General features: G+C 46.0%; 1 protein-coding gene across 3 annotated transcripts in view; it reads left to right on the forward strand.

Annotated features, from left to right (window-relative positions):
- Window positions 1-80: 80 nt before the first annotated feature.
- Window positions 81-16,799, forward strand: part of kcnq5a (potassium voltage-gated channel, KQT-like subfamily, member 5a) — a 42,366-nt gene continuing 25,647 nt past the window's right edge. For all 3 annotated transcript variants that reach the window (XM_078104276.1, XM_078104274.1, XM_078104275.1), the window contains exon 1: window positions 81-548. In XM_078104276.1, the coding sequence (XP_077960402.1) occupies window positions 214-548 (335 nt within the window). In that variant the 5' untranslated portion in view covers window positions 81-213. The remainder of the gene's footprint in view (window positions 549-16,799) is intronic.

Genomic DNA, 16,799 nt, shown 5'->3' on the forward strand with positions numbered 1-16,799 from the left:
GTCCCCCCCGTCCCCCCCTGACCAGCCAAACGTCTCCATGGATCCACTCCTTCATAACCCCACTCACTCCTCTCCAGACTTGCGCAGACTGACCCGCGGGATGAGAGGAGCGTTTAACCCTTACGCGCACTGCCCGCGGTGAGCGCACCGAACGCCCCCCCGGCGCAGAGAGCACTTGCGCTCCACGCGAATGCCCGCGGGTCCGGTGATGCCATGCCGCGAAGTCACGCCGGCGACGACGGCGGCGGCGGAGCGGGTCTCTGGCTGAAGACCCCGACGGGCCGCCGGCCGGAGGACCGCGCGCCGAAGGATGTGGAGTCCGGGCACCGGGCGATGAGCAGCGCGGCGCGGGCCGGGGACGGCCTCCCGTCCCCCGGTGCCGCGGGAGCGGAGAGGAAGCAGGGCGCCCGCCTCAGCCTGCTCGGGAAGCCGCTGATCTACAGCGCGCAGAGCGGCCGCAGGAACGCGAGCTACCGGCGGCTCCAGAACTACCTGTACAACGTGCTGGAGAGACCGCGCGAGTGGGCGTTCATCTACCACGCCTTCGTGTGAGTACCGAGCACGCGGGGAGCGACCAGGCGTGTTTGTGTTTAGAAGGAATAAAGGACGTTTAGGACACGTTGTCTGTTGTCCACCCGACGACCTTCTGACGTCACCATGAACACGTGGGGAAAGCTGCTCGTAAGATATGGTTTTTCAAGAGAAAAACATTTAATGGTTTTCACATGTAGACACTGCGCAGTACAATGTGATTCATGGTGTTGGGGTTTAACTGTGACTGTTGGACCTGATTCCATCACCGCTTCTCTGTCGGAATGAGTTCACCTGTTGCGCCAAAACACCAGCGGCACAGATCCAGAATCAGCTGAGGTTCCGGTGGTAGAAGATATTTGATCGACTGACTGTGGGCATTTAATAGAATTATGCTGCTGTCTGAGAAGGTCCGATGTGAAGTCAGCTGCTTCTGCTCTGCAGGTCTTTGAGTCTCTGGGAAAAGTCCCGCTGGGACACGTTTCAGTCGTTTAATCCAAAACAGCCGCTAGCCGAGCGCAGTAAATAACGCCTTTATGGCCGATATGTGATAGAAAACAAATCCACTTTCACGCCTTCGTGGCCTTTCAGTTAAGTGCTTTGCAGGTTATTGTTCTCTTAAATATGCTGTTGTTTCAGGTCTTTAATCCACCTGGTTCAGCTCATGAGTCCGTTGTCTTTGGCTGTAACCTGCTTGACCCTTCGTCTGTTTCACGCTTCACACTTTGCGGCGTCTGCGCTACATCCAGAGCCTGTAAATAACAAGTGGCCGTGTCCCATCCGTCTGTGGACCAACGGTCGGAGAGCCTTGAGTTTGACGATTTTTAGATTGTGGCGCTCGTGTGCTTCAGTTTGTCAGTCTGAGGACTGAGGAGGACGTAGAGATGCTGCCGTCAACCTGTGGGTCAGCGTGTAGCGCCGCCCTAAAGCAGCCTGTTGGACTACACGGACCATAATCCACCAAATGAGCATCACGCTGTATTGAAGAAGACTTGAAACTAGAGACTGAGACCATAAACTCATGTTTACAATGTTTACCGAGTCGCCCCCTGATTTGACAAAAGACGTTTTGACCTCATGTTTTTGTCTCGTTTATTTATAATATCTGGACATTTAGAACGCATCAGATGCCGCGTGACCGAGGAAAGGCCGTCTGACTGTGTCTCTGACTATTACATTTATTCCTCGGAACAGTTATGCGACATAATACACACTTCATCTACGAATACTACGAAATACGATACATGAATGTCTGTTTTTCTGTCACACACACACACTGTGCACCACCCCGCCGACCTTAGCGGCGATGAAGCGCCTCCTCCCGTCCCTCTGTGAGGAGGAGGGAGTGGAGCTGTCAGAGGAGGAGCCGCCCGGCCGGATGTCGACGTTTTATTTGCCCAGGCGGGACAGGAGAGGTCGGGGGGGTTAAGTCGTTACATCTGGTCGCTACCACGGCCTCAAATACACAGTTTGAGGGAGATAAAGAAACGTCAGCGGGGCAGCGAGGTGACGTAGTAGAGTCATGTTCTCATAGACGTCTATGGGAGCAGAGGAGTCGCCCCCTGCTGGTCACTACAGAGAAGTAGAGTCATTTCCTCATAGACGTCTATGGGAGCAGAGGAGTCGCCCCCTGCTGGTCACTACAGAGAAGTAGAGTCATTTCCTCATAGACGTCTATGGGAGCAGAGGAGTCGCCCCCTGCTGGTCACTACAGAGAAGTAGAGTCATTTCCTCATAGACGTCTATGGGAGCAGAGGAGTCGCCCCCTGCTGGTCACTACAGAGAAGTAGAGTCATTTCCTCATAGACGTCTATGGGAGCAGAGGAGTCGCCCCCTGCTGGTCACTACAGAGAAGTAGAGTCATTTCCTCATAGACGTCTATGGGAGCAGAGGAGTCGCCCCCTGCTGGTCACTACAGAGAAGTAGAGTCATTTCCTCATAGACGTCTATGGGAGCAGAGGAGTCGCCCCCTGCTGGTCACTACAGAGAAGTAGAGTCATTTCCTCATAGACGTCTATGGGAGCAGAGGAGTCGCCCCCTGCTGGTCACTACAGAGAAGTAGAGTCATTTCCTCATAGACGTCTATGGGAGCAGAGGAGTCGCCCTGGTTGCTGTGATACAGGAGCTCTGGTTCTGGATGAACGTGGAGGATGAAGCACACAGAGGACGCGCCTGCTGGTCCCTTCATAAACCTCCCTGTTGTTGTTTTTGTTTTGTTTGGGCCGTGCGGTATTTGTCCCGCCCCCTCCTCCGTTGTGACTCTAACTTGTTTTTTAGATAAATTAATTTAGCTCGCGTCTGTGGAGTCGTTGATCAAAGTGGCTCAGAGTATAAATATATAAACAGTTATGGAATTAGATGCTTAAATAAATCTCAGACAGCATCACGGGGGTCTGTCATGCTGGAAACTCCGCCCACAGTCTATATAACTACAGTCAGTGAGCAGATATATTTAATTGGGATGTCGTGAGGCTCGTCTCCAGTGAAATGTCTTAGCCCTCAATGTCTCCGCAGTCTATGAGCTCTTTATGCTGCTCATCTTATCTCAATGCAGGAAAGTTGTGACGGCCCCTAAAGGGTTCAAATACGTCTACATATAAACTAAAGCAGTACATGCAGAAACATGCAGAGACACAAAGACAAATTCATAACTTGTCTTCTCAAATGCAGACGTATAAATAACACAAGGTTTTTTTTAATCATTTAATTAGCAGGCTGTGATGTAGAAACAGATGCTGCTGCTGTGTGTGTGTGTGTGTGTGTGTGTGTGTGTGTGTGTGTGTGTGTGTGTGTGTGTGAGATTCATTGATCATCGACCACCGGCCTTCATCCTTTAAACACATGGATTAGTTCTGCGTTCGCTGTCGGATGTTTTAAAGGCTTCGGCTGTCCCTACGAAGCCCTGTCATACTATATGTATATACATATATATATATGTATATATATGTATATATACATATATATATATGTATATATACATATATATATGTATATATACATATGTATGAGAGTATGTCACAGTCTCTCTATATATAGAGAGAAACGGTCCAATGCACTCAGACCTGAGAACATCAAAGGCTCCCAGAAGACGCGGCGCTTTGTGTCCCCGTGGACACGGGGACATTGGAGACACCTGAGCCCATAAAAGCGTCTGTGTTTGGGTCGGGAGCTTCTTCAGGTATGGAGGAGGATGTTGGCGAGCACCCGGTGGAAACATGCTCGTGCCCATCAGATGGAGATGGATGGAGAGGTGTGTGTGTGTGTGTGTGTGTGTGTGTGTGCGTGTGCGTGTGCGTGTGTGTGTGTGTGTGTGTGTGTATAAACACTGCCGGCTTGTGTCCGGTGTTTGCATAGTAGAGCGCCGCCCCCCTCAGAGGTAACGGAGCTTTGTTAGTGTCTTCAGAGGAGAGACTCACGGAGCACACACACACACACACACACACACACACACACACACGCACACGCACACGCACACACACACACACACACACACGCACACACACACACACACACACACATCACTGGCTGCCTTTCACATGTTATTGAATATAGTTCTTTTAGAGATGTTAAATTGTGAGAAAAAAAGTCATTTTTGGGTTCTTGTGTGTAGTTCTAATCTCCAGATGTTGTGCGTAGGTGTCGTGATGTGACGCATTGACCTGATCGATGCTCCCGGTCCTTACATGGTGGTCGAGAGGAGAGAGCGTCTTAAAAGGCCCGACGGCACCTTTCCTCCCCGGGGCTCCTCCCACACAGCAGCACGGAGCTTATGGTGATGGAGGAGCTTCTGAATGAGTGAATCCCTGTCAGCGCACAGCGCGGACATCCCGAAATCCCCTTTTACCCCCCTCAGTGCACCAGGAATGCCCAGAATGCAAAGAGCGCCCGGCCCCACGACGCCCGCCGCATTCACTCCGCTCTCTGCTGCAGAAATGAGCCAATTAGCAGTGCGTCAGAGAGGGAGGAGGAGGAGGAGGAGGAGGGCTGATGAAGGACGGGGTCGCCTCAGAGGAGTGACACACAGGAAGTGTGTAGGTAGTGTGTGTGGGCGGCATGTGTGTGTCTCTCTCTGCGTGCCTGTGGACAAGCTGCTGAGGAGGAGATTAGATATTATATGAATGTTGTCATTTATAAACCTGTAATATATTTTTAATATGGATTCATCATCACATCACACGTTTATCTGACGCTTTTGTCCAAAGCGACTTCCAATAGGTGCATTTCAACCATAAGGACACAAAGTCAAAGAAACAAGAACGTGCAATTTCATCAAATAAGTTCAACTTGCTACAGATAAGAGGCGTTATAAATGCCAGGAAGGTTAAAGACCAGTGGAGCTGCTGCATTGTGGACGAGCTGCAGAGGTGGAATGGTGGAAGCAGGAGACCTGCAGGAGAGAGTTACAGGAGTCCAGGAGGGAGACGACAAGAGCCTGAATCAGTACCTCCTTCTGAGTGAGAAGAGGACGTGTTCTCCTCATGTTGTAGAGCGAGTATCTACAGGATGGTGGTGTCGGTGATGTTGGAGTCAGGGAGAGTCGGCTGTCGACGTCACGCCGAGGTTCCTGCAGTCAAAGTGGACGTTAACACGGAGTCCGTCTCAGGTCCTGTGCAGGTCCTGTGTTTATCGACCTCCTGCGTGTCTTTGCCTCCACAAAGATCCCCTTTAATCCACATAAACTACTTTCCCCGCTGCGTCTCAGCTGGTTGCCTGGCAGCCCAAAAAGTCAGGAGGACTGTTTTGTCTGTGAGCTTTGAAGGTTCTATTCACCTCTTCTTGTACCTCGCGGGGAGAACGTGGAAGACGAGGGGCCGCAGATGCCGACAGCATCAGGACATCACTTCACACTCAATGGCTGTGTGACTCGTCTCCAGGTCACTGAAGGCCTCCCGCTAACGAACACGCTCACTGCGGGCTGCACGGCGGTGCCCGTTGCCCTCCTGCAGGGCTGAGAGGGACAAGCAGCTTCAATCATTTATTTAAAACCTGTGATTGCATCCTAAAGTTCTTTAGTTACCGGCAACTTTCTGAAGACGCTAAATGCACCATAACAAGCGTCGCTTATTGTGAGGAAGAACGTGAATATGTGCAGATATCACCAGAGCCCTGAGACGATATTTAGTCATCGGCGCGGTTAAAGGAAGCTTTTGATTTTGTCTTTTTTTTTCCAGAACCAATTTTCTCACTCAACGCAGCAACGTATTTTAATGCAGCACACGATAGCGGAGCATGAAATGGATATTATATGTATGTATAAGTACACGGTTACTTAACACAAGCAGTGTGTGCACACACACACACACACACACAGCTCTCCATGAGTCACTCACGCTCTGCAGCCCTTGAGAAATCAGACCCCAGATGACTGAATAACTTTACCACCCGGTGTGAGAGTGAATATTTCAGTCGGTGTGTGTTTTGTGTGTATGTTATTTATGAGAGAAAAAGAACAAAATAATGCACCTTCTCTTCGGTGAAACTCGCCCGTTCTTACAGGCTGGACTCACGGTAGCGTCTCTTTTTGTGGAAGTTTAGATCTGTGAAGACCAAGAAGATGAACTATTGATCTTTGTGTAGCGGCGCCACAGCTCATTGATCTTGACGTGAAGCGGAAGATGCATCAAATTGTGCTTCTAATATTCATGACGTTTGGACCTCAAAATCGCCTCCAGGGTGAAAACAGACGCTCAGCTTCTACGTGAATGAGGACCTCAAAGAAGGCAGCACAGCTTGGAACGAGAGGGTGTGGGATCATCTTATGTGATCATCGATTCATCTCATGTCTTCATCTCACGTGTTGGAGCCTCACTGGTCGACGCTGCAGTCGCTGCGGTGCACCACTAGAGGCTGTTTGGAGTCACTGTGTAATTGGTCAAATGTCACTCCTGTTTGTGATACAATTTATGAAAACAGTCGGACATACAATGTGTGTGTGTGTACGTGCACGATCAGTAAAGATCAGTAAAGAAAAAGGAAGATGTTCTCCAAAAAAGAACACGACCTGGCAGCCGGAGCTTGTACGGGAATCGATGCGGCTCGTGTTGCGCTGCATGACAAGTTGTCCGTGTGTTGTTGGTGTGTGTGTGTGTGTGTGTGTCTGTGAGAGGGAATGAGCTGAGAGAATGTCCCTGTGAATGCATGTGTGTGTGTGTGTGTGTGTGTGTGTGTGTGTGCAGGCTCTGGGTCCGCTCCATTGACGGGAGTCCGTCTAATGGAGAGTGAGTCTCTGTTTTCTCTGAGTAATCCTCCTCTCAGGCCTGCAGCCAACAGAGCAACCAGCCCGACACAACAAGACAACTGGCTGCTTAACATCACACAATCCGTGTGTGTGTGTGTGTGTGTGTGTGTGTGTGTGGGAGAGAGCTTTTAACTTTTCATTTAAACTTAGGGTAGAAAATGTTTTTCTCTTCTTGTTTCTGTTAAAATCCGTCTTACGTTCTGAATGTGATCAATAAATCAGAAGAATACGCCGTCTTTTCTTATCACACGACTGGATCAGACTCCTCTGGTCCCAAAGAACTCTAAGTCCCCTCCGTCCTAATATGGTCACTTCCTGTTAAAAACAAGTCTTTTGAGGGACGAGCCGAGACTTTGTCGACATTTTGGGTAACTTCTGACGGCCGCCGCGTGTTTCTGCGTCTTTACGCGTCGACGCTCTGGTTTCACTTCCTGGTTGTAAAGTCCTGCGTGTGTTGCAGAGCGATTCACCTCCAGAACAACAGGTGGAGTCACGTGTTCTGTTGAAGACGACCTGGAGAGTCACGTCTTTGTGTGTGGAAGTCGTTGGTTGCTTTATTTATTGATCATAGACTTTATTGCCCCGTGCATCCACACTGCTGCTCTTCATCACGGACACATTTGTCCCGTATTTTCCTCCACGACTTTGTTCCCCTCGTTGGTGGAGATCTCCCTCCATGAATCAGAGGCCATCCGGCGTCCTCATAGTCCGCCAATGACGGCTTGTACAAGCGCTCATATTTAAAAGCTCTTCAATCTGATCCGTTCTCTCGTAAACGTTCCTCCTTTTAATAACGGCCGTATTGTGCTGTGAAAACGTAAGGGGCTCTTGTGTGTCCTTGCGTCTCTCTGAAAACACAGAAGCATAAACTAGGCTTTGGGAGGTAATGCTGTCTGTCGCCGTGGTTACCTCCGAATGTGACTGTTGACCAACTACACGTCTACAAAACGCCCCTCTGGACGCTGCAGGAGAAGCAGATCCGGCCTCGTGAGCTGTGTTTGTTTATGGAGGAAGGAGGCCAGTTATTGATTGACTCCTTAATTAAACCGCGTTTGTTTGTGGGGCTGTAAACTGTGGGAGCATCGTAACCTCCATGTGATGGCGAAGAGTCCGAGGAGCAGGTGCTCTTGTTAAATGTCAACTGTCTTCAAAGGCTTCACTTCACAGCTCAAACATCTGTGCTGCTGCTTTCCTTCTGAACTCAACAGCAATGTGTTGGAAGAAGCGCTTATGAGGACTGAATCATCTCCATCCAGACTTAACTAAACCAACCCTGCAAACACAACAGATACGAACATTCAACCCATGAACAGATCAACAGAGACATCATGATGCCGTTTCCTTTGGCAGGTGACCTCTTGTGGTTGGGAGCAGCTTCAGTTAGGAAGCAAAGTGCGTAGAGAGAACAGTCTTTATTCTAAAAGGTCTCTGAAAAGAGACGAGATAACTTAAAATACCATCATAGGTGTGGTCACTGATGGGACGAAGACGCTTATTGAGAGACGCTTTTTCTCTTGAAGGTTTGTTCACGTCAGCAGCTGAATCCTCGCAGCATGAGGACCTGCAGGTGACCTCCTCACCAAGACCCGCGAGCTCTGCCGAGCTGCAAACCACCATGGAGGTTCACCGCTCGCATGGAAAGCGCGACGGAGGCTGCGGCTTCTCCACCAAGACAGCCGGAGGACAGCCGGCGTCTCCCCCTCGCCTGTGTCCTGGGTGAGACGAGGGGGAGACGCAGGAGGGGAAGCAGACGTTTTTCAGAGAGACAGAAAGTTCCTTTAGAGAAGTCAAAGCTGCGTTCTGTGTGGTTCTGCTCCCATAGACGTCTATGAGGAAATGACTCTATTTCTCTGTAGTGACCAGCAGGGGGCGACTCCTCTGTTCCCATAGACGTCTATGAGGAAATGACTCTACTTCTCTGTAGTGACCAGCAGGGGGCGACTCCTCTGCTCCCATAGACGTCTATGAGGAAATGACTCTACTTCTCTGTAGTGACCAGCAGGGGGCGACTCCTCTGCTCCCATAGACGTCTATGAGGAAATGACTCTACTTCTCTGTAGTGACCAGCAGGGGGCGACTCCTCTGCTCCCATAGACGTCTATGAGGAAATGACTCATTTAACAAACCAGGTATACTACAAAGAAGATGTACTACTCCTTCAGTACATAAGCTGAAGCACTGGCGAGAATTCAGTCGCATTTTTATTAATGAAAACTTTGAGATGGCGAGAGTGTGTGTGTGTGTGTGTGTGTGTGTGTGTTCAGGAGGGAGCTGGGTGGTAATTGTTCTCTTTACAGTAACTTCCTCAGTGGCAAAAGTGTGAAGCAGAAATAAGGAAAACATTTCTTATATTTAATCGATCTCATAATGTTTGTCGGCATGTTGTTTCGCCAAGAAACATCCTTTTAACTCACTGGCGGCAACTGTGTGTACGTGTGTGTGTGTGTACGTGTGTGTGTGTGTGTACGTGTGTGTGTGTGTGTGTGTACGTGTGTGTGTGTGTGTGTGTGTTGTAATTATTTTTTCTTTTTTCACTTGTATTATTCATAATTAAGGAAACCAGGCTGAGTAACACAGCTGGCCCACAATCCCACGCTGTAATTGGAAGTAGATCAAAACATCCATATCATCGGGGGGGGGGGGCATCACTAACAGACATTTTAAATGTATTGCAGCTTGGGGACTCCTAAGCACGATATGAGGACATTGTGATGACTTGTATTAATAGATAAAATGCTCCCAGTTCTGCAGCTTTCAGAAGTCTGCATTATATGAAATATATAAAGTATATTTCATAAAAAAATAAGAAATGAAGGTTAGTTTTATTTTTCTTTCTCTGCGTGTGACGCGTGTTCGGCCCCCGCGTTCCACCGAGGCGCTCGGTGTCCTCGGGCCGCGTTAATCCTAACGGGGCTCTGAGGTCACCGAAGCACCGAAGCAGCTCTTTGGTACCCGACGCTTCCCGTCGGTTCCTCGGTGTAATAATTCATTAAAGAGTTCTCTTCTCTCTTTGAGGCCTCGAGCTCGTCTTCTGGACTTTTGTCCTCCTCGAGCACCGATCGTATTTGGACGAGAGTTTGCAGCTGGGAAAAGGGCGAGGCCTGGTGGGGTGAGGCACCGTTACCGTGGTAACAGTAAGCTTCCGGCTAATGCTAGCCGTGGGTCGCTAGTTTGGTCACTTTACCTCTATGTGATATCAGTTGGGATGCTAATTCTGTAAAGTAAAATAACCTCATTTACTGAATACCAGATTCCTTTTGGTACAACTGGGCGCTTATTGAGGCAGCAACCTGTCAATCAAACCAACCTGTCAATCAACCTTTGCGTTGGTTCTTTTCATGTGTCTTTGATGCTCCTGCAGTAAACATGAATAAAAAGGTATCCGAGGTCCTGAGAGCTAACGGCGTCTCTCATGGGGAGTGAAGGACGGCCGTGAGGTAAAACGGGTTCCTTGTGAGGTTAGCGTGCGTTTCCTCCTCCGACCCTCAGCTGGCAGAAAGGACCTGTTGCCTCGACGCTTTGACCTCCGCTCCTCTGGATGTGTGACTCATGGCGCCCGCGGCCTTCGCCATCTGTGTGGGAAAACCTGCTTTTAGGTTTGTTGTCTTACGGACGAAAATGTTTGGAAAAACAAAACCACTCCACTGAATAGGAACACTTGCTTTTAGTGGAATGTAGTGGTTAGAGCTGCATGCTCACTTTGAGGAATTACTTCTGAGGTGACTGAAAGGAATGAAGAGAAAACCTGCCGCATCCTGATAGCCATCCGCCCCCGTCTCACAAGACAAACAACCATTCAAACTCACTGCCACACACCTGCGGGCGATTTAGTCACCAATGGACCTGATCACAGGTGGACCGAGGGAGGAAGCCGGAGCACCGCAGACACGCGGAGAACATGCAGAACGTGGACCTTCTAGCTGTGAGGCGACTGCCGACCACCACACTGATGCTGTGAAGTACACAGACACATCTGTATACACAAACGTTGGGCTCACTTGGTAGAAGTCCTCTGCTGACTTCCTGTTTGACCAGTCGAATGTTAATGTTGTTTAAATGCTAATCACATACTTAACATCTGCTTCCTGGTTCCGCCTCACAGGATCAACTGCAGTGACTGCAGTGTTATGAACCACACACACACACACACACACACACACACACACACACACACACACACCCTCTTGGCTGTGAGAGTGAAAGCGTTCTGGTTCCCTCCTGTTTCCTCTTCACTCGTAGGAATATTTCATCATTTCATCTTTCGATGCCGATCACAAAGCAGTCTGCTTCCACACCTGTAATTGTTGGCATGAAGTCACATGAGCCAACTGGCCACCTCTGATTGGACAGTTGACCTTTAGTGAAAGCTACTTGCTGGTTTTATCAAAATACTGGCACACACTTCATCGCTTTGTCTAACCCAGCTACACACTGTTGGGCGGAAGGCGCCTCCATCATGCTTTGCCAGAATACTGAAATATGTATCAGACTGTTCACATGCACAGAAATATTTGCAGATACACACACATGCTGTTGAAACATTTATTTTTTATTTTTTACCACAGTAAACAAGTCAGTGCAACATATGCACAGCAGATATATATTTACATGGGACTGAACAAAAATATTCTCACAAAAAACTAAACTGAAAAAGAATATTTTAGAAAAGAAAAAATAGAGGCAAGAAAAATAATTGGGCAGCATCTTGCCGCACAGCTGGTCAACAGCACAGGCAACATCTTCCCCTGCCAGACATCGAGGGAAGAAGCGCCTTGAGTGCCTCCTCCATCCCTGAATCGCACCCATATCAATCTCTTCACACATCTCTGTACAAGAGGGGGCTGCCGGTCGTATACCTTCCACCGCCATGCCGAAGAGGACTCTTCTAAGGGGGTCGCTGCACGCTAAAAGCTCACGTTGTCCCATACCACAACGTACCGGCTTCTTTGATGGTCTACATCATTCATACGCTCTGCTGGTATGAGAATGTTGTGAAGTCTGTCCAGACATGTGAGTCTATGTCTTATTGTATATATATTATACTTACATCCACATCTGCTCGTCTGACCTCTTCGTTTCACCTTATAAAGTTGTTTCATTCTGATTTGGTTTCTCTTGAAAATGCGAGCTGTGGACACACTGACTCGCTGAATGTTGTTGAATATGGAGAAGGAAGTGACATGATGCTTTCATACGCCGTTTAACGGCCTGACATTACAGCTGACGAGCGCTGGCTGTGCTTTTCATGAATGTCAACGCCGCCTGCACTCCGTCAACATCCATTATGACGGTTTGTGCTCCAGCCAGGCACACGTGGGACATTTGGGGGGGTTGACTATTCCAGTTCCGCCATCTTTGTTTTTAGCGTTTTCTTAGCGAGAGACACATGATACACATGATAATAGATGATGATTAGAGATGAGACACATGATTAGAGATAATCATTAGAGATGAGACACATGATTAGAGATGATGATTAGAGATGAGATACATGATAAGAGGTGATGATTAGAGATGAGATACATGATTAGAGGTGATGATTAGAAAGGAGATACATGATTAGAGATGATGATTATAAATGAGATACATGATAAGAGATTATGATCGGAGATGAGACTATCATAATAGATGATGATTAGAGATGATACACATGATTAGAGATGATGATTACAGATGAGATACATGATTAGAGGTGATGATTGGAGATGAGATACATGATTAGAGGTGAAGATTAGATATGAGATACATGATTAGAGGTGATGATTAGAGATGAGATACATGATTAGTGATGATGATTAGAGATGAGACACATGATTAGAGATGATGATTAGAGATGAGGTACATGATTAGATGTGATGATTAGAGATGAGATACATGATAAGAGGTGATGATTAGAGATGAGGTACATGATGAGAGGTGATGATTAGAGATGAGATACATGATAAGAGGTGATGATTAGAGATGAGACACATGATTAGAGATGATGATTACAGATGAGATACATGATTAGAGGTGATAATTATAAATGAGATACATGATTAGAGATGATGATCGGAGATGAGACTATCATAATAGATGATGATTAGAGATGAGACACATGATTAGAGATGATGACTAGAGATGAGATACGTGATTAGAGATGATTAGAGATTAGATACATGATTAGAGATGATGATTACAGATGAGATACATGATTAGAGGTGATGATTAGAGATGAGAAACATGATTAGAGGTGATGATTAGAGATGAGATACATGATTAGAGGTGATGATTAGAGATGAGATACATGATTGGTGATGATGATTAGAGATGATATACATGATAAGAGATGATGATTAGAGATGAGATACATGATTAGAGATGATTAGAGATTAGATACATGATTAGTGATGATTAGAGATGAGACACATGATTAGAGATGATGATTAGAGATGGGGTACATGATTAGAGGTGATGATTAGAGATGAGATACATGATTAGAGATGATGATTAGAGATGAGATACATAATAAGAGGTGATGATTAGAGATGAGGTACATGATGAGAGGTGATGATTAGAGATGAGATACATGATAAAAGGTGATGATTAGAGATGAGACACATGATTAGAGATGATGATTACAGATGAGATACATGATTAGAGGTGATGATTAGAGATGAGATACATGATTAGAGATGATGATTATAAATGAGATACATGATTAGAGATGATGATCGGAGATGAGATACGTGATTAGAGATGGTTAGAGATTAGATACATGATTAGTGATGATGATTAGAGATGAGACACATGATTAGAGATGATGACTAGAGATGAGATACGTGATTAGAGGTGATGATTAGAGATGAGAAACATGATGAGAGGTGATGATTAGGGATGAGATACATGATTAGAGGTGATGATTAGATATGAGATACATGATTAGAGGTGATGATTAGAGATGAGATACATGATTAGTGATGATGATTAGAGATGATATACATGATAAGAGATGAGATACATGATTAGAGGTGATGATTAGAGATGAGATACATGATTAGAGGTGATGATTAGAGATGAGATACATGATTAGAGGTGATGATTAGAGATGAGATACATGATAAGAGGTGATGATTAGAGATGAGATACATGATAAGAGGTGATGATTAGAGATGAGATACATGATAAGAGATGATTAGAAATGAGATACATGATTAGAGATGATTAGAGATTAGATACATGATTAGTGATGATGATTAGAGATGAGATGCATGATTAGAGATGAGATACATGATCAGAGATGATGATTAGAGATGAGATACATGATTAGAGGTGATGATTAGAGATGAGATACATGATTAGAGGTGATGATTAGAGATGAGATACATGATAAGAGGTGATGATTAGAGATGAGATACATGATAAGAGGTGATGATTAGAGATGAGATACATGATAAGAGATGATTAGAAATGAGATACATGATTAGAGATGATTAGAGATTAGATACATGATTAGTGATGATGATTAGAGATGAGATGCATGATTAGAGATGAGATACATGATCAGAGATGATGATTAGAGATGAGATACATGATTAGAGGTGATGATTAGAGATGAGATACATGATTAGAGGTGATGATTAGATATTAGATACATGATAAGAGGTGATGATTAGAGATGAGATACATGATAAGAGGTGATGATTAGAGATGAGATACATGATTAGTGATGGTGATTAGAGATGAGATACATGATAAGAGATGATTAGAAATGAGATACATGATTAGAGATGATTAGAGATTAGATACATGATTAGAGGTAATGATTACGGATGAGATACATGATTAGAGATGATTAGAGATGAGATGCATGATTAGAGATGATGATTAGAGATGAGATACATGATTAGTGATGATGATTAGAGATGAGACACACGATTAGAGATGATGATTACAGATGAGATACATGATTAGAGATGATTAGAGATGAGATACATGATTAGAGGTGATGATTAGAGATGAGATACACATGATTAGAGGCGATGATTAGAGATGAGATACATGATTAGAGGTGATGATTAGAGATGAAATAAATTATTAGAAATTATGATTAGAGATTAGATACATGATTAGAGATGAGACACATGATTAGAGATGATCATTAGAGATGAGACACATGATTAGAGGTGATGATTAGAGATGAGATACATGATTAGAGATGATGATTAGAGATGAGATACATGATTAGAGATGATAATTAGAGATGAGACACATGATTAGAGATGATGATTAGAGATGAGACACCACCAATGTTTTTGCCACATAAGTTCAATAACTGAATAATGAATAATTTAGCAGAAACACTGTGAACGTTTTGCAGCATGACAAAGAGTATAACGCCCTCCCCGTGTGGACTGATTGCCCCCCTAATGGTGCCGGTCATATTTCATGCCACCGGTTGCCTGCCTCCTTTTTAATGTCCCAGTCGTCAGGGAGAAATCGCTTATCTGCAGTCCAGAAATAGTCGTCCTGTCTCCATGGGACTTTTTTTCATCTCACAATACAAAGCTGCCGGTGATTTGATCCACACACACTTCCGACCGTGTGCGTGTGTAGGTGTGCATGTGTGTTTGTGTTTATGTAAAGAAATCCCATTGCATGTCGCTTTACATGTGTTCACACAGAGGCGGCTTCTCATACGATTTATTGTTTTTTGCTCATGTTCCTTCCCACCTGTGTGAGTGTGTGTGTCTGTGTGTGAGTGTGTAAGTGTGTGTGTGTGTGTCGGTGTGTGTGTGTGCGCCTCCCAGCAGCAGCTGCATGGATCCCTCTCTGTGAGATGGAGGCTTGTTCGTTGTCCTCCAGCTCACAGAGCAGAATATAAATCAGTGTCGAGCAGAATGAAGTTTATTATTCAGTAGTAGAAGTTTGTTATCAGAGCCACATTATGATGTTTGTGTTGTTGTGTTGATAAAAGAGCCTGCTGCACTCACATGTAATAAGAGAGGGAGGATGATTCCATGGAGGCTGAATTAGATCTGCATTACACCTCACGGAGAGATGAATCAATAGATGCTCAGTAGTGAAGACGAGAGACGCTCTGAGACAGACGACGGCTGCTGCGTCTTTATTTAGTGGAGTATAAATAGTTTCCCTTTGATCACTCAGACGGCAGCAATACGTCCTCAGTCTCCGTACGGACCTTTATCTCCTGTCTGCGTCAGCTGTAGGAAAGTCGAGCCGCGTGTTCTGATTGTGAAGCTGTTTTTTTTGTGACGCGTCGGCGACGTCTCTCTCGGCCCAGGCGGCCAATCGCATCGAGCTACAGTTTCACTTCATCACTTTTACCGCTGACTTCCTGTTTCACGCCGGGAGACGAGGTGGAGAGAACCTGTGGTTGTGTAGAGTGAGGCCTGACCAGCAGGGGGCGACTCCTCTGGTCCCATAGAAGTCTACAAGAAAAGGACTCTCTTGATTTATTCCCTCAGTAAACATTGTAGACATGAGTTTGTGGTCTCAGCCTCTAGTTTCAAGTCTTCTTCAATACAGCATGCCGCCATAAAGCAGCGGATGCTTTAGGGCGGGTGTACATGCTGATTGACAGGCCTCTAACAGAGACATATGCGGTGTCTCCACGTCCTCCTCAGTCCTAACATGGTGACTTCCTGTTCATGAAGGTTGACGTTCCCTAATGATGATGCATCCCCCAATATCTCCCCCTTTGAATTACATTTTGCTCTCATCTTGATTTTGTCCGTCTCTCTTTGGCTGCGTTTTCTGATCGGGAAGCACAGGAAGCACATTGCGTGACTCATATCTGCATTGACTTGACAAGTCTGAATCCAAGAAGCCTTTTCCGGTTGTAACGAGGCTCATTTTATATTGTATCCCTGTGGAGTGAGAGGGGGGGTTTAATGAGGACCTCGTTGGCATGACGTCTCGCTTTAATATCCAGAGTCATTTTAACCTCGTTGAAGCAATAAGATGAAGCGTGTGCTGGCAGGGGAGGAGGAAGCTGGTGTTATGCAGCTGTTCTTGTTGGCTTATTGAG

The sequence above is a fragment of the Gasterosteus aculeatus genome, chromosome 6 (genome assembly GCF_964276395.1).
Source record: "Gasterosteus aculeatus chromosome 6, fGasAcu3.hap1.1, whole genome shotgun sequence".
Classification (NCBI taxonomy): Eukaryota; Metazoa; Chordata; class Actinopteri; order Perciformes; family Gasterosteidae; genus Gasterosteus; species Gasterosteus aculeatus.